The 26,428-nt window shown below is 39.8% G+C and overlaps 1 protein-coding gene across 2 annotated transcripts; it reads left to right on the top strand.

Moving 5' to 3' along the window:
• Positions 1-2,590: 2,590 nt before the first annotated feature.
• tie1 (tyrosine kinase with immunoglobulin-like and EGF-like domains 1) lies at positions 2,591-24,862 on the top strand. Of its 2 annotated transcripts, XM_005457116.4 has the most exons (24): positions 2,591-2,901; positions 3,778-4,074; positions 4,230-4,337; positions 4,433-4,588; positions 5,209-5,340; positions 7,141-7,281; positions 7,425-7,553; positions 8,012-8,157; positions 10,090-10,234; positions 10,317-10,481; positions 11,024-11,164; positions 14,391-14,693; positions 15,115-15,405; positions 15,745-15,944; positions 16,027-16,173; positions 16,263-16,326; positions 16,509-16,619; positions 19,006-19,196; positions 19,408-19,521; positions 20,227-20,297; positions 21,305-21,345; positions 23,370-23,466; positions 23,562-23,661; positions 23,853-24,862. In XM_005457116.4, exons 1-24 carry the CDS (start codon positions 2,838-2,840, stop codon positions 23,922-23,924), a joined length of 3,426 nt encoding a protein of 1,141 aa, XP_005457173.1. In that variant the 5' UTR covers positions 2,591-2,837; the 3' UTR covers positions 23,925-24,862. The 2 variants fall into 2 exon arrangements, with proteins under 2 accessions (XP_005457173.1, XP_005457174.1); XM_005457117.4 differs by lacking the exon at positions 14,391-14,693 and having other exon boundaries at positions 2,592-2,901.
• The last annotated feature ends 1,566 nt before the right edge of the window (positions 24,863-26,428 follow it).

The raw sequence follows: 26,428 nt of genomic DNA, 5'->3' as shown, positions 1-26,428 counted from the left end.
CTCATTATCTTTAGGGAAATTCGACTTCAGTGGAGGTATTTAGATTCTACCAATCATTTTCACACAAATCCCAGAATCACCATGTTGCTGACAACACATACACAAACACCCTAATCAAGCATGATTTACATCACTCTAAACATCCACGATCTCAAGGAATGTTTATCAGAGAGCACAGCTTATGGTAAGATGAAGGTCAGGGGGGTTGTAACTGCAGTTGGGGAGGAATCAAGGGGGTTGTTTTAGGGGGCCTGAGAGGTGTGAGTGACACTCTTGCTTAGGCTCCCAGGGCCCAGTAGGATCAGTGCGTGTGGAGCCAAGCCAGCTCGCCACACAATGAGGGGAAATGGGAATTTAATACAAACTTTCTCACAAAGTCTCTCAGACCTCCCGCCTCTGTTGCCGGTCTCACTTCCACATACCCCCAGCCTTGCAATCACCACCTCCTCCACCTCAACCACAACAAGATGTCAGAAACCTCTAAGAGATGTCGAGCAGCGCGCTGCCATGAATTTACCACTTGACGCCATTTTTCCTCCAACTACAATAAATAACGTAAATATTAAAGCTCACAATAACATGAGTTTTAGATACAGCAGTTCAAACATTGCACACTGCTCTTTAATTTTTCAAGGTGATTCATACATAATTTCACAATTCAGCACAGCATATATGGTTAAGAAACATCACATTCTCTGTGACTTGCTGCACACAACCGTGCACAAAGACATGCTATTGTTTGTCGCGCTGTTGGTAGTATTGTTATTTTGAACCTGGACAGAAGACCCACTGAGCCGTGTCTTTGTCTGGTAGTGTCATTAAGCGAGTGGCTTTGTTGTTCCACAGTTCATAATTACTGTGGAACAACAAAAACTAGAGGATACAATGGCTCATGTTGGGTGAGCAAAGATAAATGGCTCCAGTACTGCATGCTTACCGTACTGCATTTCCTTCATTTTTATACGCAAAAATAACAATATTCTGTTCACACATGCAGTTGCACCGCATATGCATTCAATAGAGGGTTGATTCACTCCAGTGTGTCCATCATAAATAGATATATACAGCATATCTGTGCACGCATATCAAAACACACTGCACACTGAGGCATCTGTGTTGACCTAGCCTTTGGTCTTTTCCCTTCTGGCTTCCTATAGTGGCTCCACCAAGCTGTGTCTGCAATACGGAACTTTTTTCTGTCCTTGAACTTCTTCGTTTATGCACGCCTCCTCAGTTGTTTCTCTCAACTGCAATGACATAGTTAGCAAGACTCTGCAAAATAAATATATGAAAAGTGAATGAATGAAAAAAGACTCATGAGGGTGTGCAAAACTAGTTTAAGGGTACACTTTGTTGCACATTGCTCTACTGTAAACTTTACTGTCTTCCAGAGCAGTAAGAGCCTGTTCACGTGACATTTCACTATCACTGCTCTTCTTTATTCTGAAGCACATGCAGGGGAAATAGGAGGAAATAAGAAGTTTTGATTTCTGTGCAAATAAGGTCACACTAACAGGACAAAAGGACCATGCCTCCCACAGCCAACTGTGAACTTGACGGCCTTTTGTTTGCCACAAGGCCAAAATGGAATCACTGTAACGTGTAGCCAAAACAGTGAACCTGTGTGTACCCGTTTCAACTTTTGATCCCCCCCCCCAACTTGAATCAACAGCACATCTCTTTATTCTGGATAGTATTTTGACCATTGTATATCGTTTTATTTATCCATTAAGTATCAACACTTTCCAAAGCTTATAAAATTGCAGTCTTTGTTTTTTTTTTGTTTTTTTTAGGGAAGCAATACAATAGAATGTTCCTTGCAGGCTAAAACAGCCTGTGTGTGCTCCCGAAATTGAAAACAGGAAATCTCAAACAATAAGAAGTTGTGTCAGGTTGTCTGAAGTTGCAAGGGGGAAAAAAACACCACACAAGTCCTACAGTTTTTGTGGAGAGAATTAGAAAAGGCGTGTTCATTTTTTTCAAAACAGACCTAGCAAAGTGAGAGCACTTTCAAAAAGTTGGGGTCTGAATAGACACAACAAGTATATTGTTCATCATTTCCTGAGGCTGACTGATTGTGAAGGAAAGAGACTGACTGGTCATAAAAGCTGCAGGGTTTGCGCGCTACTCATTGAAGTGAAAGAACAAAGCTGTTGCATTTGGCAAAACGTGATTTTGGCTGCCAAAGTATTTGGTATCTGCGCAAGCCGCATCAAGGGCAGCAATTAGGTACAATATCCGCATTGAAAGATGTTTGGGAGGTGCAGGGTATAGTAGTCAATATATTTTAATAAAAATGCATTTATAACTCCTCAAACAGTGTATATTTTAAAATGGTCAATAGCTGACATTTCATGTTTTTTGTTGTTGATGAAACCTAAAAAAGTTTCATCCTAAATCCATCGTGCCACAGAACAGCCGTTTTACTAAATCATGATGTTCAGTGTATGTAAAAGCAATCAGACGACTGCTTAACGTTCAGCATTGTACTGGAAGAAAAAGTGACAAAATTTGAAGTCAGAAATACACTAATCGTGGATCGGGGAGGTCTGGAGCGCCAGCAGTCCTCCGCTGTCTGGTGACGCTCTTCCTTCCTTTCCCACCCAGAGAAAGCTGAGCTTCACCAAAAGTTAGACTCTCTGCTTAGAGTGACAGTAGAGTGATCTCCCAAAACCAGCTGGTTACCGACGAGATTTTACAAACCGAACGGGAGAATTGGAGGCTTCGACGAGTTATGCGTAAAAAAGCGCACCGTCGTGACGCAGCGTCACCGTTTTGGATGTAGAGCTCACCCTAAAAAGAATCACACGCCGGCAGTTGAATTCCAGCTTTCCCCAATGAGGATTACAAATACCACGATGATTCTGTGGGTGTTTGCGTTGTGCTTCTTTACTTTATCAGGTAAGAGGGAAACTATTTCAAAACCTGTCTGAGTAGCTTACGGACCTAGAATATTTTTGAGAAATCTTATATTAAGGAGGGGATAAAAACTAACGTCCAAGTTATACAGAGATAACCCAACCTTGATCCACTTATAGTTTTTAAGCAATTTTTTTCGTTTGTCTGAGACCTTGTCAGCACAGCGCGTAGATCTATGTACCCTCAGGGAATAAGGAGCTCATCCATGTTTCCTTCCATTGTTCTGTGGATTTGGGGCTCACATACCAGGGAGAAGGAATGCTGGGCAAACTCATGTTATTGGATTTGGCACTTTTGTTAATGCATCATTCCAAGAGGCGTTTATGTTTGAACCCAAACCCCAATCGGTATTCTCAGTAATCTGTAATTTTAAGTCGAATGATCTTCCCCATTTAACGCAATATGATAATAAGGCGTTATTAACCAAAAAAAAGAGTTACAACACATGCTTCCCTTCGATTCAATATTTATTCCATGTGTCTGATAGATGAGTTTTATGAAATTAAGTTGACACAATCATCTTTAATTTAATGCAGAACTTCAAATCTGACACTTGATCACAACTGGAATGAAACAGTAGTTCCACACTGCTAACGACTGAGCACTTTAACAGCTCCAAGATGACCATGGAGCAATTTAGTAATGTGTACATTTCTAGGGAAAAGTAATACAAATTGAAAAAAAGCGTATGTATTTTCTGTCACTGTGTGAATCACTTAACATTAAAAATAATGGGTCTTCCCCCTGAAAAGACAACTCTCCATCTCTCTGAATAATTAAATAAGGTTTGTTACACGTGATTAAAAAAACTCACACTGTTGCCTTACATCAGAGAATGACTAATGCTCTGTTTTACAGATGCTGTGATTGACCTGACCATGTTCTCTGCAGCCATGATCAGAACCCCCGAAAACTTCTCCATCTCTTGTATCAATGGAGAGCGCAACTCTGCCCAGGCTGAGTTGGGCATTAAGAAGGACAACAAAATCCTCATGTTCTCCAGTACCCCACAATATAGGGTGCACAAGTCCGGAAATAAAATGGTTGTGGCCAGAGACTTTAGTCACCTAGAAAGCATTGGCATCTTCTACTGTGAATCTTCTCAGGAAGTTGGCCCAGTTGAAAAGATCACAATGATTAACAACCTTGACAACGGTGTGTTTGCACTTCACAAAACAAGACTTTCTTCAGAGAGATTTATTTTATTGCTTAAATCTATTATGCATGAAATACATGTTTAAATGCAACTACTTTCAAGGGTGTGCCATTAAAAAAAAAAACAATAACAGCGTCTTTGTTCCTTACAACAGATTTCGTTCCAAATTCCCTCACACTGATTGCTAATCTAGGTGAGACAGTTAACCTCACTATGCACTTGATCAACTCCCAAAAGAGAGATGTGACCTGGAAGTACAACGGTGAGTCAGCGTATGCAACTCGGTATAGAGGAAGGAAATTTTTGTGCAAACGCAGGCTCAAACAATGACATTAATGTTGTCGCTTGTTTTTGTAGGAAACTACTATTATATGACACACTGGAACGACATGATCAATAAAACTGCTGAGCTAACGGTGGAGAATGTAAAGCTTGACAATCAAGGTATCTACAGTGCCAGCTATGTTGGAGACAGCCCTCTCAAGGGTGCCTGGATGAGGCTCATTGTCAGAGGTTTGTTGGGTCTCACACACACAAACACACACACACACACACAATCAATCGGTGTCAGATTAAATCAAGAGTTTTGTAGCATTTTTTGGCTCAGATGTTCAGCTGAACTCACAAAGGATTACACAAGACATGCTGAAGTTGACTCAGTGCGCGTTCTGCTAGACTGATTGAGATGCAAGAGATTCCTCAGCTCAAAATCTTTCTATTTAAATGGAAGCTTGTGGAAATCTAAGTTACTGTTAAATACTAGCCTACCCTAAACTGTGAATTCACTATAGGCTACATCTGCACATTTTATTTGGCAAGGCATGTGCAGCACATATGTTTGTGTCATTTCCTTTATCTCAGTACCCCAAAGAAAAATTACAGCATTAACACTATCTCCACCCTCCACCTGCAGCCGGCTTCTTCTTTGTTGTCTCCACCAGATGCACATTTTACTGTAATTTAGCATGCATTCAGTACTATGAATCCTTTTTTCATTTAAATAGGTCACATGTGCTTAAAAAAATATCCAAAACAGAATATAAACACACAAAAGGCGAAATACACGTAAATGCTATCGAAGGTGTTTGAAGTCTCTGTGCTGTTCTAAGTAAAGAATCTGTGTTTCTTTGCAGGTTGCCCCAGTCAGAAGTGGGGTCCTAACTGTATTAGAGATTGTCAAGAGTGTCTCAATGGTGGCGTGTGTCATGAAGTGAACGGAGACTGTATCTGCCCTCCAGGATTTATGGGAACACGCTGTGAGACAGGTTTGTACTCTACTCAGGCAAACATCTGCATCTGCAGCATTGTATGGGAGAACTTTCTGTTTGTGAATGAGATCAGTAAAAAGGAAGATAGAGGAGGATAATACAAAAAGGGTGTGCAAGGTGAAAAAGTAGTGTTAATAAGTCACATGAATTATGTTGACTCACTTACACATTTGGAATAAATATGCACAACCAGAGTCAATGCCTCGCAGTCTGACTCCTTAACATAAACAGTACCAAAAAGAGACAGACGGACTTTAAAGGGAGACGCCAGTGTGGAGCCTAAGGTTGAAAAATGAATCAGCAAAAACACTGGCAACCGCGTTAGGCTGATCAAGTGAGGCCGAGGAACGTGCTCCGTCTGAAGCATTAATATAGCCTCGCACAGAAACGCTAGTTTACTGTTGTTCTGAGAAAATTATTCCTCGTAGGATCAAAGCGATGTTACTTTGATTTCTTAGAGAAAAGATGAAAGTTTTTGAGTTTACTTGTACGCAGTCTTAGATTTATTACCTGAGTTGAAAGTTAAGCAGCCATTAGAGTGACGGATGTTTTAATGGTGTTTGTATCACTAATCAGCCGTGTGCAAATGACACTGGTTAACAAAAGATTGTGTGTTATGGAAAGCACCTTGCGTCACGTACTCTCAAATGGCAGCAACTGCACAAATAGCCATTAACTCCATTCCTGTCATTATCAGTATGCGGTAGCTATTTCGTGCTACATGTTTTTCTGCTGTTATGGTTAATATATTTAAAAGTCAAATCTAGCAAGAGGTACACTAGCTTAAGCAAACCTGCTTTGGTATGTACCATTGGTTCATGCTACTTACTTGTCTCTATACAAACAAGTACTTTTTTTCAATATACTAGCGTTTGTTTGTTTTTTAAAGAATTTTCATGCATGAATGACATAGATTACCTTTTAACTCAGCATCTGTTTTCATATATCAATCAATCAGAAAAAAAGAACTCCCTAAATGCTATATTGTAAACACACACTAACATGAGTTCACTCATTAACCACGGGTAGAAAACTAGTAGATCATCAAAATATAAACATATATAAATCTGTTTTTTCACATTTGGAAGGAAAAGGCATTTGTGGGTTGAGCAGAAGAGTTGAGTATGTGAGCTGCGTCCATGAAAAATCCTCCACACAGTCCCGGTGTGGCTGTGCTCGTCACTCTGGCACGAATAGCACACCCAAGTTAAGGTCAGGACTGCAGGCAGGCCAATCCATCCTCTCAACTCACAAGTTCAGGAGTCTCTTATAAAACCCACTCTGTACAGGTGAGCACTGTCATCTTGAAGGACAGAGTTTGGTCTGTCCTTCAAGATGGGATGGTCTTCTCTGGCATTGGCAAAAAGGAGTTTTTACAGGGGAACAGCTCACATACTCAACTCTGCTGCTCAACTCATAAATGCATTTCCTTGTAAATGTAGCTCCATTTAAGGTCAAACGAACAGGCTTTTCAACATAATTGAACAAACATAAATTTCCTAACTTGGCCATGATCATTTTTAACTTAACCCAGCATTGTCTTGTGTGTTGACCTCCAGTTATAGATATACATAGAAAACTACATGTGAGGTACACTGAATTTAAATCTGTCACTAGTGATACCTGAAGACGGCATATTCTACAAATTCTGAAGTTCTTGGCAGTCCAGTAAAACATTTAATGCAACTGTGAAACCAAGAAAAAAAGAGTTTCAGAGTTTTAAGGCATGATACCGCAAAACATGAGGAATTTAAACAAACAGATTTGTGATTTTTTTCTTTCTCTGATGACTTGCAGCCTGCAGAGAAGGAATGTTTGGTCAAAACTGCCAGGAGACATGTGGTTCCAAGCTGAACTGCAGGGGGCTTCGATTCTGCCTACCAGACCCCTATGGTTGTTCCTGCGCCAGCGGCTGGTTTGGGAGCCACTGTGAGAATGGTATGATACATAATTTAAATAAGATCATCTGTTTTCTTCTTTTTTTTAAAATGTCATTTTCTTTTAATGGAGTTTCAATAACGTGATCCGACCATATCGAGTCTCACACTATGAAGTTTTGTTTTCTTCTATTCTGTTGTCAGCCTGCCATAATGGCATGTATGGGCCAGACTGCAGGTTTAGCTGCAGATGCCAGAACGGAGGCATCTGCAGCCGTTTCAGTGGATGCCAGTGTCCCAGAGGGTGGCGAGGACAGCACTGTGAGAGGTCTGGTAGGTATCTTAACAGTTACAGTGATATGCATGTTTTGTTTCACTATTTCAATTTTATTTGCATTCTTCTTGAAATATTGTATATAAACCAGCTATGCAACTTAATAAAACTGTTGCACACACCACACACGAACCATAATGAATAACTTAACTGAACAAGTTACTCTTGAATGTGCAACCTTTTTTAGTGCTAAGGCTCAAACAGCCTTTGTATTGGCACCTGAATTTGTCCAAAGTGTATTTTTCCTATTTCATCACACACAAAAAGTACAACCACTAGGGGATGTGATTTCAAAATTTGACCAATGGGTGTACTTATATAAATGTTTTTACAAGCAGAGTTGCTGCTTTTATGATCTCTTTCTTTACCGTGCTCATTAGTGAAGCATAATTTTTTGTCTTTTTTTGCTGTTCCTTTCTTTTCGTTTCCTGTCCCGTCTCTCTCTCTACATCTTTAGACTGGGCTCCTCAGATTTTGGACTTGGATAGGGATTTGGAGTTGAATCTCAACTCCAAAGCCGTGATCCTTTGCTCAGCCACAGGGAACCCCCTGCCCAGTCACAACAGCATTGAGCTGCGAAAGTTGGACAGCACAGTACTTAAGGTAGGAAGACCAGCAGTTGCCAGCAGCACTCCGGCAAGGAAAACTCACAGTAAGCCTGACTACAAGAGTGTTAGTTCAGGCTGAATATCTTGGCAGACCTCCGTGTCGGCCCATATCAGCTAATGGTTCACCTGATATCCTTCTACACATTCATCTAAGTTCCTATATGATATTTGCCAAATTCTTGCTTGAGCTGCTTAATGGCTCAGTCACATTAGGGTAAAAGCAGTACAGCAACCTCTGTTGACCAGGAAAATTATTTGTTTGCTTGGTGATTACAGTGATTATTTTTTTTTTTGCATTCAGCAGCTGATTACAAGTAGTTGCAGCAACCAAATAGTCATCCAGTTGGAGGAAACATGCCTCCAAACTATCATGGTTTGAATCAGAGTGACTGCAATCACTGTCAGACAGACTGCTGAACATTTGCAAATAACTGCTGCCTAATTAGTAAACACAGACTGCATGCCAAGACTTTGCAAACCATTTTTTGCCAACCTGCTTTGCAATCTGCAATAGGAGATTCAGCTCAAGTAGTTGCTAAATGGTTATATTGTGGTTATATTCCTAAATAAACAGTTTGCCATTAAATCACTACAGCCATACGTCACTGTTAGTGGAGGATTCTGACTAGACGAAATGTAAGCAGTTAATGAGAATTTCTGTTTAATATTAATTTCTGCATAAGTAGATGGCAGCAGATTTGCAATAGATTGTAACGTATTTGTGTTTTTTGCTAATTTGTCACAGTTATTTACTGTATAAAGACCAATCCGAACCCATTTAGTCCCAAAGACTGACGGCAGACTGACTGACTGCAGACTGACTCCGTATTATTGTCATTTTATCACCCCAGATTCACTTTGAAGATAGCAACAGAGCCTCGAGGCTTGTGTCGTGGTTAACAACTTTCCTGTAGTGTGACTGTAGCATTAGCTTTCCCAAACTTTTTGCATATCTGCAAGCTGCTTTGTAGCCCACCGCAACCTAGGCACCTCCATCTGATGTTACAAATGTCTGCTCTATTCTGTAAAAAGGTATGGAAGTCCCCCAAAAAGTGCCAATCTCCCAAATATGGACTCTGCAAGTGGAAATAATCAGCTCTGATTATACTGAATAAGGAAAGATTCATTCACTCAGGACCAAAATTAACTGAAAATGTAGGTCTCGGTAGTCAGGCTAAGGTTAATTAAGGCCGCATAGCATAAGTGATAGAAAGTGACATAGCTGGGCAGCTATATAAATGATCAGAAAATAGTTACATAATTTCCTATCTTCTACAAATGAAAAGCTATCATCTACACAACAAAAACATTACATAGCTTTACAGGAATAAGTGAGCATATGTTTAAGTTGCTGTAACTGTAGTAGCTGTAACTTAGCTGTAAGCTAACCCTGTTTCCACTCTTAATGCTACACTGTGATGTAGCTAACACAGTCATGAGAGTGACTGACCTTCCAGTGTAATCGAGCACGAACTTTTATAAAGCCTTTTTAAACATGTCCAACTGTTTCTTTAAATTTGTAAAGTCTCTCTCTGAAAAGTAAAGAAAGTATAAAATAGAACAAATGGAACAACTTTTATTTGGGGTTTCAACTTTGTTTTTATGTCAAGCCTGATGAATGCAACTTCTGAGGAAGTCAGCAGCACAATGGCCTAACCAGATAAGGCTGTATCACTCCACAGTGCAGCAGTCACCATGTTTTGCCTTTAAGTGATATGTTCAGTTTCTGTGTTATTGTTTCTCTGGTGTTTCCTTGATAATAGACACACACTGTTTAAAAAAAAAGAAAAAGAAAATTGGGCCACCAGAATTTTCTCAAAGTGGTGGAAAAAATCAAAATGATCCCAACAGATGGATCTAAACAAAAAAAAAAAAAAAAATTGCAGCATATTTCATTGCCTCCCTGTGTTAACCATTTTATTTGCAGGCCTCTCGTACTGTCATGGACTCAAACAGGAGCACTGCTGAATTTGATATCCCTAACCTGAGCGCTGAACAAGAAGGCTTGTGGGAGTGCAGGGTGTCCACCGATGGAGGCCAGGACTCGCGTGAATTCACCCTCACTGTTAAAGGTGTGTGATTTATGACATTTTAAAGTTATGTACAGACAGGTGAATTTCAAAATAATTTAAAAAAAATCCTACTTCTTTTCAGTGCCCCCGATGCCCATTACTGCTCCCAAATTGCTGGAAAAGAGAAGCAAGCAGCTGCTGGTGATGCCAGTGTACAACTATGTGGGAGATGGCCCCATCATCTCAATCAGAGTCCTCTACAAGCCTGTGGAGAATAAAAATGAAGACTTGTGGTCCTCCATCATAGGTATACGGAAAAAACATAATCATGTAGCCATGCAGTCAGTCTTTATCAGAAAGAAGAGCAATCACAGATAATTATTTTTTTACTTTTTCTTTTATTGCATTGCAGCAACAAAAAGAACAATTGCGTAAATCTCCGTTATTTCAACACACAATCAGTTCAGCCAAAGATGTAATGTATTAGATAAAGCAAGAAGCATGATTAGGGCAACAGATTGCACAAATTTAAAATAAAAACTGTTTTCAATGGAAAATCTAAAAAAGTTAAAAAATAATAAATTGTACCTGTTAGAAAAACAACCCAATCGGGTCTATAAACAAAAAAGATCTTCTCAAAGACTGGACATCGTGTTCCGTTAAGTTTGAGTTCACATCTGTTTTTTCCGTATCTAAAGACACCAAATGTTACACATATGTGTTGAAGTTTATGTGTGTAATTTTATTTAAAACACTTCAGACCCTTTGTGTTTATTCTCAATAATCCTACTCTAAAAATGAATGAAAACTTTGGCTCACCGGCCTATCCTAAGTCAATTTTCCTTTCAGTTTATAGTGACAAAGAGCCTATCACACTTATGAATCTGGAGCCCTCAACACGCTACTATGTCCGTGTCCAGCTGAGTCGTCCTGGGGAAGGAGGAGAGGGGGCCCCGGGGCCGCAAGCCATAATGGAGACCGACTGTCCTGGTGAGACCTGCAGATAAATGTTACAGACCACACAAACTTTGGATACGTGTATATTTATCTGGAAAATTTGCCTGGGAAAAAATTTAAATTTTCCTGACCACAGAACTTAAGCAAGCTCAATTATTTTAAGTCTGGTTAGAGTAATAGTGAAGTGTTTTTCCCATGCCTGACTCAAGTTTAGAGCAAATATAGAAAAATGCAAGTGGAATGATTTATGGTTGTTTCTTTTAAAAACAACAACAACAAAAAAATGGAATACCATAGAAGGTATTAAAAAGCGTAATTTTTTATCGGCCTATTAGAAGTCACGACCCCGTTTAAAGCAGTAACAACCTGTATTCAAGGAGCAATAGCAGGTTTATTCCTAAGTGAAGGTTGGGCAGAGGGAGAGAGCATATTAGAAAGAGCAAGTGCAGAAAAAAAAACATGAAAAAGTGTTTTGAAGTGCAGTTAAGCGTAGTTCTACTAAGCTTGAGTCTCTTACAATATCTGAGGTCCGAGTGTGAAATGGATCTAAAATGATATGATATGATATACCTTTATTAGTCCCACAAGGGGAAATTAAAATGATCTGTTGATGATAGTTTATGCCTGTCTCTTGCACAAACATAAACTATTGACATAAGTGTAAATTTTGGAAAAGCAACATTAAATAGATTCTCCTGGCTGGAAGTGAACTGAGGACGTTCCATTAATGTTTAAGTGAAAAACTGGAATGGAAAATGAAACAAATAAAACCGTGCATCAACAAATACTGGATTTATCTTAGCCATTTGTCCATTTTATTTTGAAATGTACTGCCATAAAGGGACTTGAAGTCTACCTTTTGGGAAAATATAGCATTCTGAGTCGGTTAATCACAGACAAAAGAACAGAGTAACGAGGTCCATATAACTGAGGGGCGGAAAGCAGACAAATACAGCGCTATTTAAAGCTAGCACTGTTGTAAACTAACTGCTGCTCACCCTGTTTCTGTGAAAACTCAAATTAACATCAAGAAAATCACCTAGCAACCATCAATTATGATACATGGGTAACACTTTAAAATATGATCTGCAACTAAGGGCTTAATTCCCTTGTGATTAAATGGAATTTAAATTATTTTATTTTAAATTATAATGTAATTATGTTACTTACAAATACTTAAAAGCAGGTGCACTAGAATTAGGGGTTCGAATTCATTTGAAAAAATCCAACACAAAGCAATATATCCCTGTCTAACTTACTGTAAGTATGGAGTACTTTAAAGGGCACGGGCCATATTATGGAGGGGGTTAATCTTGCCTTTTTACATCTTTATGTAATATTCATTATATTGGTTGCATGATAGATGTTTTATTATTCAACATTGCCTTTGACTTTACAAATATGACTATGTATGAACTGTTCTCCTTTTTTAACTTTTCACTGTTCAAACATAACTTGGAAAAAAGAAAAAGACCATCACACTTCTTCCTCTAAGTTTGACAGTTGATGCCATACACTGTGGAACCTTCCTTTTGCCTACTTGATGGCACACCAAGATCCTGCGTGATGAACTGAAAATTTCAAATTTCATCCTTCCATCCATCTATTTGCTTCCACATATCCTTCTCAGGGTCGCGGGGCGCGCTGGCCCCTATCCCAGCTGTCTTAGGGCGAATGGCAGGGTACACCCTGAACAGGTCGCTTGTCTGTCGCAGGGCTAACACATAGACAGAGACAACCGATCGCACTCACATTCACTCTCACATTCACACCTATGGGCAATTTAGTGTTTCCAATTAACCTAACCCCACTAACTGCATGTCTTTGGACTGTGGGAGGTAGCCGGAGTATCCAAAGAGAACCCACGCAAACATGGGGAGAACATGCAAACTCTCTGCTGTGAGGCAACAGTGCTAACCACCGTGCTGCCCAAATTTTGATTCATCAGTCCATAATACCTTCTTCCAGTCTTCAGTAGTCCAATGGTGGTGTTTCATGGCCCAGGCAAGCCTCTTTGTCTTATTATGACGTTTTCTTGCTGCAACTCGTCCTGTCAAACCTGCAGCCTGAAGTCTTCTCTTCACAGTGGAACTGAGACATGCTTATTACGACCAATATGAAGCTGTGTTTGAAGCTGTTGTCCTGTGATCTCCCTATCACGCAAACTTTTAACTCTCAGAAACTTGTCCTCTGATTCAGTGGTGGCTTTGAATCTGCCACACCTCTTCCTGTCAGAGTTTCTGCATGCCTTTTGATGGTGAGGGAAACTGGACTCACTGACACCTTGACTTTCTTTGCAATTTCTCTGAAAGAAAGACCAGAATTTTTAAGTGTTATGATGGTCTCTCTCTCTTCCATTGTTAATTTCCCTTTTCTCGCCATTTTTGTTGCAACACACTACTTTCTGCGGTACAATACTGTTCAACTGATGACCACGAGGGTATGGCACCACAGCGTGTTGCAGTGTTTATGCAGACAGAGGGGGTTGTAAGTAATCCAGGAAAGTTGGAACACCTGTAGGAATTAGTAGCACCAGCTTTCAAGGCTTAATCCACTTCCATTGCTGCAGAACAGACTTAAATTGGTAAAAAAAAAAAAAAAAAAAAAAAAAGGCCTGAAAAAGGCCTTTCTGTATAATTCTGAAATGTACATTAGTTTTGGGTAGCCCTACCTTTGAAAAAAAAAACTAACCTCTGGCATATTCACTGGACTTGAACGACTTGAATTGCAATAAATAAGTGGAAAAATTGGGGTGTTCCTAAACCAGTAGTGTGTATATTATATATATAAATTGAACAATAGAACATCCATCCCAACTTATTACCTCCTTATTCTTGTGCACCTCACTCTAAGTATTTGTTGGTAAATATAATATAATCACAATTTAATTTCAAACACAAACATTTGGAGTCCATTTAATTACAGTGAAATGTTGCATATTAATCAGAATCAGAATAAGAAATACTTTATTAATCCTGAAGGAAATTATAGGTTACAGCAGGCAGCACGCTACGGCGCATGCGCACTTACAAAAGAACCCTCTGACCAAACTTTACACAAACATCACATTGGGAAGACATGTCATAGAGGTAGGCTGATAGAAAAAAAACAACGAAAATACATAACATGAGGTGAGAGGAGGAGAAACAAAAACTCCACTTAGACTGAGCTCCTAATGGGAAAATTATAAAGTGTTACCAAAAAGTGTACAAATAGATCGTAGTCCCCACAGCTCATCTTGTGTTCTCTGTTGCTGCAGAGCCCACAATTCAACCTGAGATTGACAGCAGCTCGGTGGAAGGCCGCAATGTTACTGTACGCTGGCGATTACCCGGCAGCAAAGCCATTAATGCTGGCAGAGCCACTGGCTTTTTAGTGCAGCTCTTTGGGCCACCACGCTACAGTGAGAAACTCCAGGAGGTTGACACCCTGCTCAATGTGCTCTCCACCAAGTTCCACAACCTGGAGTATCAACAAGACTACACGGTGGTGGTGCGCCTCGTCAACTGTGGCAGCCAGGGCCCGCCCTCCAAACGCTACCATTTCCACATCAACAGCCAGGGTAACTAAAACCTGCTGGTTAGAGAAAAAAAGGCTTCTTTTAAGGAGTTTTAAAATGTAAAGCAGTTCATAATTCACTTCTTGCAGCTAGTGGCACAACATTAGGTGTATTGCAAACCTATAGCGCCCTATAGGTTTTAGCCTTGGTTTAAACACTCAGCTATATTTGGAGCTTGCCTTTTACTTAGCAACTCTCTCTCTCTGCCCAGAAGCTATGTGTAAATTGAAGGGGGAAAATAGCAGCTGATAGATGTAAAGCCATAATCTATGCATATGATTCTTTTAAATCCTTAATAGTCAAACGTTCTTCTAGTAACCAGTCTTGAAGTGTTAGAATTAGATTACCTGCTTGATTTCAGAATGTGTGGTAAGAAAAATTATTTTTGATTGATTGTAACAGCTCTAATGTTTCTGTATCTAAGGTCCATCATCCCCACTCAACGTCAAGGCCGTGCCTCTGTCCATGTCAGCCATTCAGGTGAAGTGGCAGCCCCCTGACGATCCAAATGGAGGTATCATTAAATATATCATAGAGTACCAGCCAGTTGGCCAGGCGAGCACCCACCCTTGGGTGGACACGGACGATGGGAACAAGACCACCAAAGATGTGACTGCGCTCAACGGCAGCACAATCTACCAATTCAGAGTGAGGGCTTTCTCTAAAGTGCCAGGAGAGTGGAGCAACTATGTTCAGGCAAAGACACAGGGGGATGGTAAGTAGGAAGCTCCTCATAATGATCAAGTCACATAGAAGGTAAAATATACATGGCAACAAGCAAAAGGTTCCAAATGAGACTGTATTATATTCTTAAGTCTGATTTTTTTGATAAATTTTGAGTCTCAAATATGGGACCTCATAATCTTATGTCCAACCTCTTCACTACTATATTTGGTTGGCTCCTCCAGTTGACCAGACCACCCACACATGGATGGGGTTTTACTTGAGATAGTAATATGTTTACACAAAAAATTCCATATTTATCTCCCCCGTATTTAAATCTTCTGTTTCTCTCCTCTTCTTTTTTTTCACTCTGTCTTTTCCCCAATGCTAGAAAAAGCTGCTCCAACCTTTGCCCCTACCACCCTGGATGTGATTGGCCAGCCCAATGGGGACAGTTATCAGCTGTTAATTGCAATCGTGGGTTCAGTAACTGTCACCTGTGTGACTATACTGTTGGCGCTGTTGGCTCTTTTCTTCATCAGGAAGACGCTGCTGAACCGTCGCCGCACGTTTACCTACCAATCTGGATCGGTGAGCATTCATTCTATTCCGGTTGACTTTGCAGCCACTGAGAGAAATTATTTTGCTGACTATACACTGTTTATATCTCCAGGGGGAGGAAACTATTCTGCAGTTTAACTCAGGAACTCTGACCCTGACACGAAGGCCAAAGCCCACCCCAGAGCCCCTCACCTATCCAATCCTTGAGTGGGAGAACATAAAGTTTGAAGATGTCATCGGAGAGGGAAACTTTGGCCAGGTGTTTAGATTTTCTGAACGTTGCAATGTTGTTCCCTGTGGTTGCCATTCTCTTCGCAACACTTCAGCTAACTGTGGTTTCAATAACAGGTTATCAAAGCCATGATCAAGAAGGATGGCAACAAAATGAGCGCAGCCATCAAGATGCTGAAAGGTATCTGAGCCACACATTGATCATTAAACTGATACAGATATAGTCATCAGACATAAAACCGCAGACATGTAGATGCAGTAACATTAAGACACCGTACGGCATTCTGATGTGTAATTTTCATTTTAAATACTGCTTTGCTTGCACTTTGCTTAACAATGCCCATCATGTTGTTCTTCCTGCAGAGTTTGCCTCAGAAAATGACCACAGAGACTTTGCAGGAGAGCTGGAGGTTCTGTGTAAACTAGGCCAGCATCCCAATATCATCAACTTAATAGGAGCCTGTGAAAATAGAGGTGAGTGAGCAACATCTAGTGGTTGTAATGAGTATCGACGCACTATTGGCTATTCGGGAACAGTAATTCACAGGTGAAACAAACTGCTGTTTCAGTGCCACAAGTATACGACTGCCTTACAGTTTAGTGACCAGGTTGTATAAACTGTATACTACAGAAACCTATACAGCAACAATCTGATGTTTGCCTAAACAAATCCAGTTGAAACCCAACAACCATACAATATGACTGTCCTCAGCAGATGGTGTTGGGTCACTTCTCGTGGAAGCAGATACACCATCTAGTTTGGTTGTTGGTGTGATTTCATCTGTAGGATATATACCAAACTGCGTGATCGATACGTTGGTATGCGTCAGAAAACACACCTAGAATCGCTCTAAAGATTCAAATAGCCTAAAGAAGGTTATCTTTAAAGAAATAGGTAAACAATATGGTGCTAATATACAGCATCTTTATATCTTTATCAAGATTTAAATGTAATCTTATACACAAGCCTGTGTTCAACAAACTGTACCCTCAGCAGATTCCTTATTCAGCTCATTCCTTCTTAATATGCAGCGCTGTACTTGAACAGGTTAAATTCTTCTTACTTGAGATGCAAACAGATACGCCCGTCCCATCTGACTCTCTGTCATCTGCACCTGGAAAACCCCAGAATGTGTCCAAACGAAATAATCTTCGCCTGCCAGAAGCATTTGCGCTATCACATTTGTTTGATTTGTCCGCGCGCCTAACAACCAAACAGCTGTGGCATGCATTAATGTATTTGTATAAGGTTTCCTTCATGATCCCTTCCTCGAAGTATCAGTTTACGCCAGTGTCTTCTAAATTGAATCATTTAATTACTTCTGTTTGATCAAAGACTGGAAGCACATGAGAAGCACCTCTGCGAGGACATTACAAACAAGTCGACCTTGAAAAAATAAATGCTCGCTTCGAAGTAGCGCTTAGCTCTGGAGACTTTATCTCTTCTTTGTTTACACCCTTGATTAACAATCATGAACATGCATGTGCACACACATGCTGCATACATACTTGAAAAGATTTAAAGAAAACCTCGAGTGTTTTCTTCATTTAATTTCATGGAAAGAGCAACAGAGGAAGGAGGGGGTGAGCACGAGGGAAAAGAGGTCAGGAGGGAGGAATGTTGTGAGGAAGCGGGGAGAGAGGAGAGCGAGCAAGTAAAAATTTTAACATCTAAGAAGGCTTCGAAGGATGGTCATCAAGAAAAAGTGCTAATTGGAAGGAAGGAATAGGAAGTACTGCTACTGTCTGTGTAACTGCACTTCCTTTGAAAGGAAAGCTGTAAAGAAAAAAGTCGCTGGCTAGAAAAGGAAACACAAACTTGACTTTTTGTCAGTTTTGCATTTAATGTCTTTAAGGGAGAGATTATGGTGTCGTTTTCAGCTCTCACCCTAGCTCGTCTTACCGAGATCTGGAACAAATTTGCTCTCCTCCTGTACTAGAAAAACGAGGTGTGTCCGGAAGGAATTCACCGCTGAGCTACTGAACACAAGAGACGAGGGAATAAATTGAGACGATATTTGATATACTCTTAAAAGTAGAAGATAACGATTGAACGAAAAGGTCACGCCTCTCCACAGAGCTTTCATAGCACAGTCTCTCTCTCTCTCTATTCCAGCTATGTGCTAATACTAACATGACCTCACATTCTTACTGAGCTAGGTTATTCTTAAGGTGATGGAGGTTTTAAAACCTTAACCACTCATCACAGGTTTTACTTTGTCTTGTATTTCCTGTTTTATTCACTGAAACTACATCCTCTGTACAGAGCAGATGACCTGTCACCGTTCCATATTGAGAAACTCTTCTTTTGCAAGAAACATGGCATGTGCTTGATTAACAGAAGCTTTTGTAACTCACAAGTAACATAATTGTATTATGTTCCAGTTCTTTGACCACTCTGCCCATAAACCCGTTATTCTTTCCTTCCACATATGGTACTTAGTAATTGTGTTGGCACTGTCCCTGGTCCTAGTGAAATCAACATGAAACTCTTCCAACAACTACAAATGCCTGCAGGAACTCTGGCTCTGGCTGGAAGCTGTAATCTATTAACAAAGCTTCAGCCATCTGGTTGAGTTCTGTGAGGATTTTACAAAAGGTCTGGTGTACCTCTGCTGTGTCAAAGACCAAAGAGTTGAAGGTCAAGCCCGATACAAGCTGTAGCTGGGTCTCTTTCCAGGCAAATCCAAGCGAGTCAGCCAAGGTCAAAGTCACAGTATGTAGTAAAAATAATACAATTTCATTAAAATGGTCTGTCTGAGCCAATAACAGTTTGCACAGATGGAAGGTAATATGTTTATTAGCAGGCGGCATGGCCTTTTCTTATTGACAGAGATATCTGTCTCTCTGTCTGCTCCAGGTTATCTGTACATAGCCATAGAATACGCCCCCTATGGTAACCTCCTTGACTTCCTGAGGAAGAGTCGAGTGTTGGAGACGGACCCTGCCTTTGCCAAAGAGCACGGTACTGCTTCCACCCTCACCTCCCAGCAGCTGCTGCAGTTTGCTGTGGATGTTGCCAATGGGATGCATTACCTCAGTGACAAACAGGTAGGAGGAGGAAGGCTGAGCAACTTTGGCTGCTGTTTTGTGCCTGTTGGTATTTGCTGTTTTCTAAAAAATTATCTTAGATCTGATCAAACTAAACTTGATTTTTTTCAGATACATTTACAGGTTCCTTTTTATTTTTGCTTAAAATTGTTGTGTCTGTATCTTTGTCATGACACCGCTTCCCTCCCCTCCTCTGCTCTCTTGGTGCTAGTTCATCCACAGGGATTTGGCAGCGAGGAATGTTCTTGTTGGGGACAATCTTGTGGCTAAGATAGCAGATTTCGGTCTGTCCCGTGGTGAGGAAGTCTATGTTAAGAAGACAATGGTGAGTGGTGGGGGTTATGTTTTGGTTTAGCCTTGCAGAAGGCACCGGTTACTTGAGACTAAAACAAAGCAGTGTCAGATGTTGTTTTTTCCCCCTTTTTTCCTTTTATGAGAGTGGATTGCATGTGTTGTTCTCACTTTTCACATGCTGAAAACGGCAGAAGACAAAGGAGCTGTACAGCAAAGCATTTATCAGCAGGCTGCTGCAGTCTGTGACCGCATAGAGCCATATCTTTAGGCTGTCAGAGTATCTGTAGATCTGTATTATCTCACATATGGATAACTAAAAAGATGATATTTAGCTGATCAAATGAAATATAGGGGATAAGAGGTTGTTTTTATTTTTTTTAATTTTCAGCGGGTTTTTTTGTGTTTTTTTAATGGTATAATACTGTTCAGACAGCAACTGATTTTCACAATTATAGAGCGCCTGTAGAGGGCAGTCATGTTCAGGTTTGTAAACTCCAGCACGTGCAGTGTTTGTAGAGCAGATTACCATCTTACTGTAATAGGCCATAGACTTAGTAATGTAATGTGGCAACACTTTATAATACAGTTTAAACCCTATTTTTTAAATGATCATTTCATGCATTCATCTTTTCTATTTAATACTCAAACATAAATGATGTCAGAATTTGATTAAAACATGCCGTAACACACCAGAGCCACAAGATTTGACATGAATGTGTTGTTGCTTCACTTTCAGGGGAGGCTGCCAGTACGCTGGATGGCCATTGAGTCCCTGAACTACAGTGTTTATACAACAAAGAGTGATGTGTAAGTCTTATAAAATTTTTTAACTAATATGCTGGAATATATTTTTTCTCAGAAATGAGAACTATTGGTAAAGTGGTTCACAAACACTTCCTGAAAAACCTGGTTTCCGTATTGCAATACATAGGTCTTCATAATCATAAGTCCTCCTTCTATTTCTTATTTAATATCTTCAGAAACCTTATTTTCTACTTCTCCTAGCAACGTTTTGATTAGGCATGCCACAAAGTGCCTCACCACAGAAAACAACAAATCATCCGTCTGTCACTGGTGGAGTGATAATAGTGTGCTGCACAACTGATAAGCACAGTCAGGAAGCTCTGGGTACAACTTAGCAGACAGACACGTTGGCATGTCAACTAGAACCTATTTATACACAGCAGAGAGTGCAGCATGGCCAACGGAAGAAGTGTGAATGCTGCTCAGAGGGCCAGAGAGTTGTAAACATTTGTAAGAGACACAATGTGAGACGTCACGAAACGTGCTGCGAGGAAGAAACTGAACAGAACAAACGGACAGGCTGACGGCACAAACAACACTTGTCTGCTCATATGATCTACCACACTGTTCTGTGACCTATGAAAGCCGTGGTATTTCTCTGAAAAGAAATTTGCTAATCAGATGGCAGCGAAGAGGGTGGTTTTCTGATGCTCGGTTCCCCTTAATTTTCTGCATTCATTTCACAAACAATCTTCATTTTAACCATTAAAGAATCAAATATCCTCCTGTTATTCTGTTTAATGTTTGTGGTTGTGTTAAATAGTTACATTTTGAGTAACAGGTATCTATATTGCTTGTAAAAGCATGATAATCAGAATCTTTCAGAATCTGTCATTTATAATCTGTACATTATTGCAGCTAGCTGCTTTGCAAGGCACCAGATATAATCAACAAAGATATGATCGACAAAGAAACATGAAAATGTTTCCAAGAGCCAGTATTTAAAATTGTTTAAGCTTTGTTCCAGTTTTATTAAGCTTTGTGTCTTATCTTTGTATTTTCCGTAACAGATGGTCTTTTGGTGTTCTTCTCTGGGAAATTGTAAGCTTAGGTAAGCATACAGCCTCATATAGTGCAGAAACTACACCATTTACTTCTATACCCATATGGAAAAGATATATATACGTAAATCGTATAAAGTTTGTGTCTGTCTTGTGTGAAACTTGTATGAAAAGCATACAAGAGTGAAAACAGATATAAGATCCCTTGAAAAATTATATAAATGAAACTTGTATGTTCTGGATACTTACTAAAGCAATATATGAAAGTAATGAGAAAGTGGCCACTTTCATGAGTAAATCATATAAGCCTTATATGATTTACTAGTTTTTTCTTTTCCATATGGGTATATTTAATACAGATATCAGAGCCACATTGTGACATGCTAACAAAAGTTGAATCCCCATAAAGTGTTTGTAATGAAGCATCTGCTCTTTCTAGGGTCTGTGGGAAAGAAAAAAATAAATGATTGGAATTGAAACCAAATGAAAAACAGGATGACTTACATTTGCATTTATGTGTAAACACACATGTGCATGTAAATACACGTGACGACGAACCACACAGTCAACAATAAAAGTCTGCAGTCATAATCAATTGTATTTACACTATAATGTTTATATTTCCCCTTTGTTACAGTTTAAAGGGCAGTACAAAACTAATACACTTCCCCTTCTCGACCTGCATCAATGTTATGACTCAGAATTCTTTAGAACTTCCGTAACACGTTTTCACACTCAGGGATTGTCAAAGCTGAGCATCTCTGTCTTGAGGTGATGTTATTTAAGCCACATGTGCAGTTTTACAGCAGCCATTTTTTCAAGAAAACATTTTATGAACTCAATTGCAAAAACGATGGGACATTGTGTAAAAACTAAATAAAAGCAGAAGGCAGTCATTTTAAATGTTATTTCATCTTTTATTCACAGTAGAATATAGAACAAATATCAACATTTTTAAGCTGTAGCATTTTACTATTTTATTAAATATTAGAACTTGAGTTGAACTACAAAGACATGACTGGAGGAACATTTTTATAACTAATTAGTTTAATTAGCAACATGACTGTAACATGAGTGGGTGTAAAAAGAAGACCTTACACAGACAGTTTCTTAGAAGTAAAGATGTAAAAATCTGTGTCTACAAATTGTTGAACAATTTCAGAATAATGCACTCAGTGTAAAATTGCAAAGACTTTGAATATTGTATAATCTACAGCAGCGGTCCCCAACCTTTTTTGCGCCACGTACCGGATTATGTCTGACAATATTTTTCACAGACCGGCCTCTAAGGTGTCGCGGATAAATACAACAAAATAGAACCAATAGTGGTACCAAAAAAAGAAGATTTATTCATAACACACGGGAAAAAACCCAGGGAAACCGAGTTAACGATAAAAACGATTAAAAAAATAACGATAAAAACTATGAAAACCATAAATTTCGCACCCGAGCCACAACTTTCGCGGCCCGGTACCAAACGACTCACAGACCGGTGCCGGGGGTTGGGGACCGCTGATCTACAGTACATGATAGAGTACATCGACAAAAGCTTCAGGAAATCTGGAGAAATCTGTGCGCAGTGGACAAGGTCAAAACTCAATGCTGGATGCCCGTGATTTTCACACATTTTGAAAGGTGTCATTAATAAAAGATGTATACAGGTTTTAGATCAACATATGCTTCATCCAGAAAGCATCTTTTTCAAGGTAGACCTTATATATTTCAGCAAGCATAGCCTAAGCCACATACTGCAGCTATTACAACAGCACAGAGTTTGGGTGCTGAACTGAGCTGCCGTCAGTCCAGACCTTTAAATGATTCAAAATATTTGGTGCATCATGAAAAGAAAAAAAAATGACAAAGAAGACCCAGGACTGTTGAGCAGCTAGAATCATATATCAGACTAGAATGGGACAACATCCCTCTCCCAAAAGCCAAAAAGCTGCTCTACTCAGTGCACAGACTCTTGTTAAAAGAAGCGGGGATGCTACACAGTGATACATAAATATATCCCTGGAACATTTTTGAAATGTCCTATTCAAGTTCTATAAAGTTCTGTGTGTATGTGCTTCAGGTGGCACACCATACTGTGGGATGACATGTGCTGAGCTTTATGAAAAACTGCCGCAAGGCTACAGAATGGAGAAGCCTAAAAACTGTGATGATGAGGTGTAAGTAATCTTATAGCTAATGATTATCAAATTACACAGCCCATTATGGCACTGGGTTTTACCATATTTATCATTGTGTTAATGTTTGTCTCCAGTTATGAGCTAATGAGGCAGTGCTGGAGAGATCGGCCCTATGAGAGACCCCCCTTCTCCCAAATCTCTTTGCAGCTCAACAGGATGCAGGAGGCCAGGAAGGTAAGGCTTCATTTGCACCATGTTGGTAGAAAGGGAAGAATAGACAAAAACATCTTGTTGTTATTATTTGGGCATAAAACAAAACAACTAAACTAGAAATGTGGGCTAAAACTGGGTTTTTGTTGTTGTTGTAGTGAGACACTTCACTTGCATTCACTTTCATAAATCATGAGGTTTAATCTGTTTTTCAGGCATATGTGAACATGGCTCTCTTTGAAAACTTCACCTATGCTGGGATTGATGCCACAGCCGAGGAGGCCTGACTACCAGCCCCCCCAGACCCTCGCAGGCCACGAAGCTCCAAGAGAAAATCACAAGGGAGGCTGCCACGTTACTGCCACCCCCCACCCACTAGGCGTCAAGACAGGAGGACTAGGCGCTCTACTTCAACCACCCAGCTATAGATGGAGGACTGTGAAAGGACACTGTCTATACAGGTGTAAGGAGAAGAGGCATACTGCTGGGTCCTTGATGGATAGATGTGTCTTTTACTAACCTTCTGGGAACTATGAACCCCTGTCACAAAAAAGGAAAGAAGACACAAAGTCTTAGAGAAACATATACAGCATTCCATCTTTTCCTTTTCCAGCAGTTATAATGATGGAAGTTTTTCTCTGAGCACTGATATGGAGCTATGTGACTTGCTGAAACACCACAGGGTCTGTGGGGTGTCCGTGCTGGAATTTTCCCCTCCATTTCTCAAAATGGAGAACATCTTTTTATGGAGAGAAAATAAAAGAAAAAGACAGTGCTCTCAAATAAGACATGACAAGTTCTCAACGCTGCTCAAGTGTCAAGACAATGAATTGTGATGGAAAGATGTCCAATGTAGCACTTAAAAGTAGCTTTACTCTGTCATCTTTGTGCTTTTACTATTTGCCTATCACTGCCATATGGATGTAACTACGACTGTATATATCTTGCCTCCTTTTTAAGAGATCAAACTCTCCTATTATAGGAATATAATCAGATTTATAGACTGATTTAAAAACCATGATGGATTTTCATGTGTTGCATGCAAATTTCCATCGCAAGGGAAATTATTTGGAAGCCTACACATAATACAGAGAAGTAACCTTTGTAGTTTTTTTAACATTATAAAAATGTAACACTGACGGTAATCCACTCTGTGAGTATGTACAGTATCTGTTCATTAACTGGTTTCCTTAATAAAGGTTTTATGTGGTGACTGGACTCATAACCACAAGTAGTTTAATTCCATTTTTCGTAGTAAAATTTTGTGCGACTGATCTTGGGTTTTTTTCAGCTTCAGAAAGAGGTGATTATTTTGGTGTGCTGGCCCTTTTAATAGTTAAGATGATGGGAAGAGGCCAGGCTACTGGGGACCAAAGTGAACTCAGGAACACTGGCTGCCTGCACTGAGCTGATCTGTCACTGGGTTTCCTTTACACACCAACCACAAGCACAGAACTGTCAAACATCGTATAAGCCTGCCAGCTTCCTGACTATGGCACATGTGTAACAAGGGAACAGCAGTGGCCCTAGATTTATTTTTATACCATATTACTCAAAAATCTGACCTTTGAACTTAGGCTGTCTACAGCTATTTCTGTTATCCAATAGTTTGCCTGTGTTGAAAAAAAATGACATATTTACTTGTTAGCCAGCTGCAGGTTTCACCTTAAAATGGGTTTTTATAAAAAGGTCACTGAAAAAGAAAGCACGGCAACAGACTTTGTAAAACCATGGGAACTCCCCCGACTTGCTGACAGCCATATTTTAGATATGTGGTCCATCTAAGCAGTTGTCAATAGAAACAAGCAAAGCTAAGCAGCACAGTTGGCTGTATTATAGTTATTATTTTTCAATTTAATTCAATTCAATTCAGTTTAATTGTATTTACATAGCGCCAAATCACAACAACAGTCACCTCAAGGCGCGTTATATTGTAAGGTAGACCCTACAATAATACATACAGAGAAAAAAAACCAACAATCATATGACCCCCTATGAGCAAGCACTTTGGCGACAGTGGGAAGGAAAAACTCCCTTTTAACAGGAAGAAACCTCTTACCAGTTGAAATCCAAGATTTAATCTTTAATTGGCAGACATTTTATCATGTCTCGTTGTTGTGATTTGACTATATATTGACTATATAAATAAAACTGAACTGAATTGTTGGCCTTCTTAATAGTTAGCAAACATCTTGGTGCTTATAATGTCAGGGAAGAAGACTCAACTGACAAGCCAGCTCACCTGAGTCTTCCTCCCACATGCAAGACTCCATCCTGAAACAAACGGTTAACTAATTAAAGGCTTCTCTGTCTGTTTTCCAATTCGGTTTGTGTGATGCTCCACTGAGATGGCTCTTTTTGCTTTACTGAATTTCTTCAGGAATCCATTCACAAAGGTGCAATGAACTCGGTGGACCTCGTTTCACAGCAGCAGGTAGCTGACTTGCACTGGCAAAGTGATGCAAGTCCACATAAGCATGCTTTCCAAACTTTTCCTGGCCAATCCATTCACCACTCTTTAACTGCTTGTGGTAAACCACAATACAGACCCCCATTTCCATTACACAAACTTCCCAAGATTTTGCTGGCAACACCAAGAATTGCAAGAATTCCGAACGACTTGTAAATTGAACTAACAACTAATAACTAACACCTGGCAGCAGAAAGGATCGTCTTTGATTGTGATCTTAAAATGAAAAGTGTTGGATTCACTATTGAGTCACACTAATGTCACACTAACATTAACTCCATATAACGTTTGACATGCCTCAGATGTATTTATTTCAAGGGC

Source organism: Oreochromis niloticus, linkage group LG17, assembly GCF_001858045.2.
Source record: "Oreochromis niloticus isolate F11D_XX linkage group LG17, O_niloticus_UMD_NMBU, whole genome shotgun sequence".
NCBI lineage: Eukaryota > Metazoa > Chordata > Actinopteri > Cichliformes > Cichlidae > Oreochromis > Oreochromis niloticus.
The sequence above is the reverse complement of the archived record's forward strand: the minus strand, read 5'-3'. Positions and strand labels throughout refer to the sequence as shown.

Coding starts and splice junctions, on each gene's coding strand:
- tie1 (XM_005457116.4), top strand. CDS start 2,838: ATGAGGATTACAAATACCACGATGATTCTGTGGGTGTTTGCGTTGTGC. Junction 8,158..10,089: donor TGGACAGCACAGTACTTAAG/GTAGGAAGACCA, acceptor TTTTATTTGCAG/GCCTCTCGTACTGTCATGGA. Junction 19,197..19,407: donor ATTACCTCAGTGACAAACAG/GTAGGAGGAGGA, acceptor TCTTGGTGCTAG/TTCATCCACAGGGATTTGGC.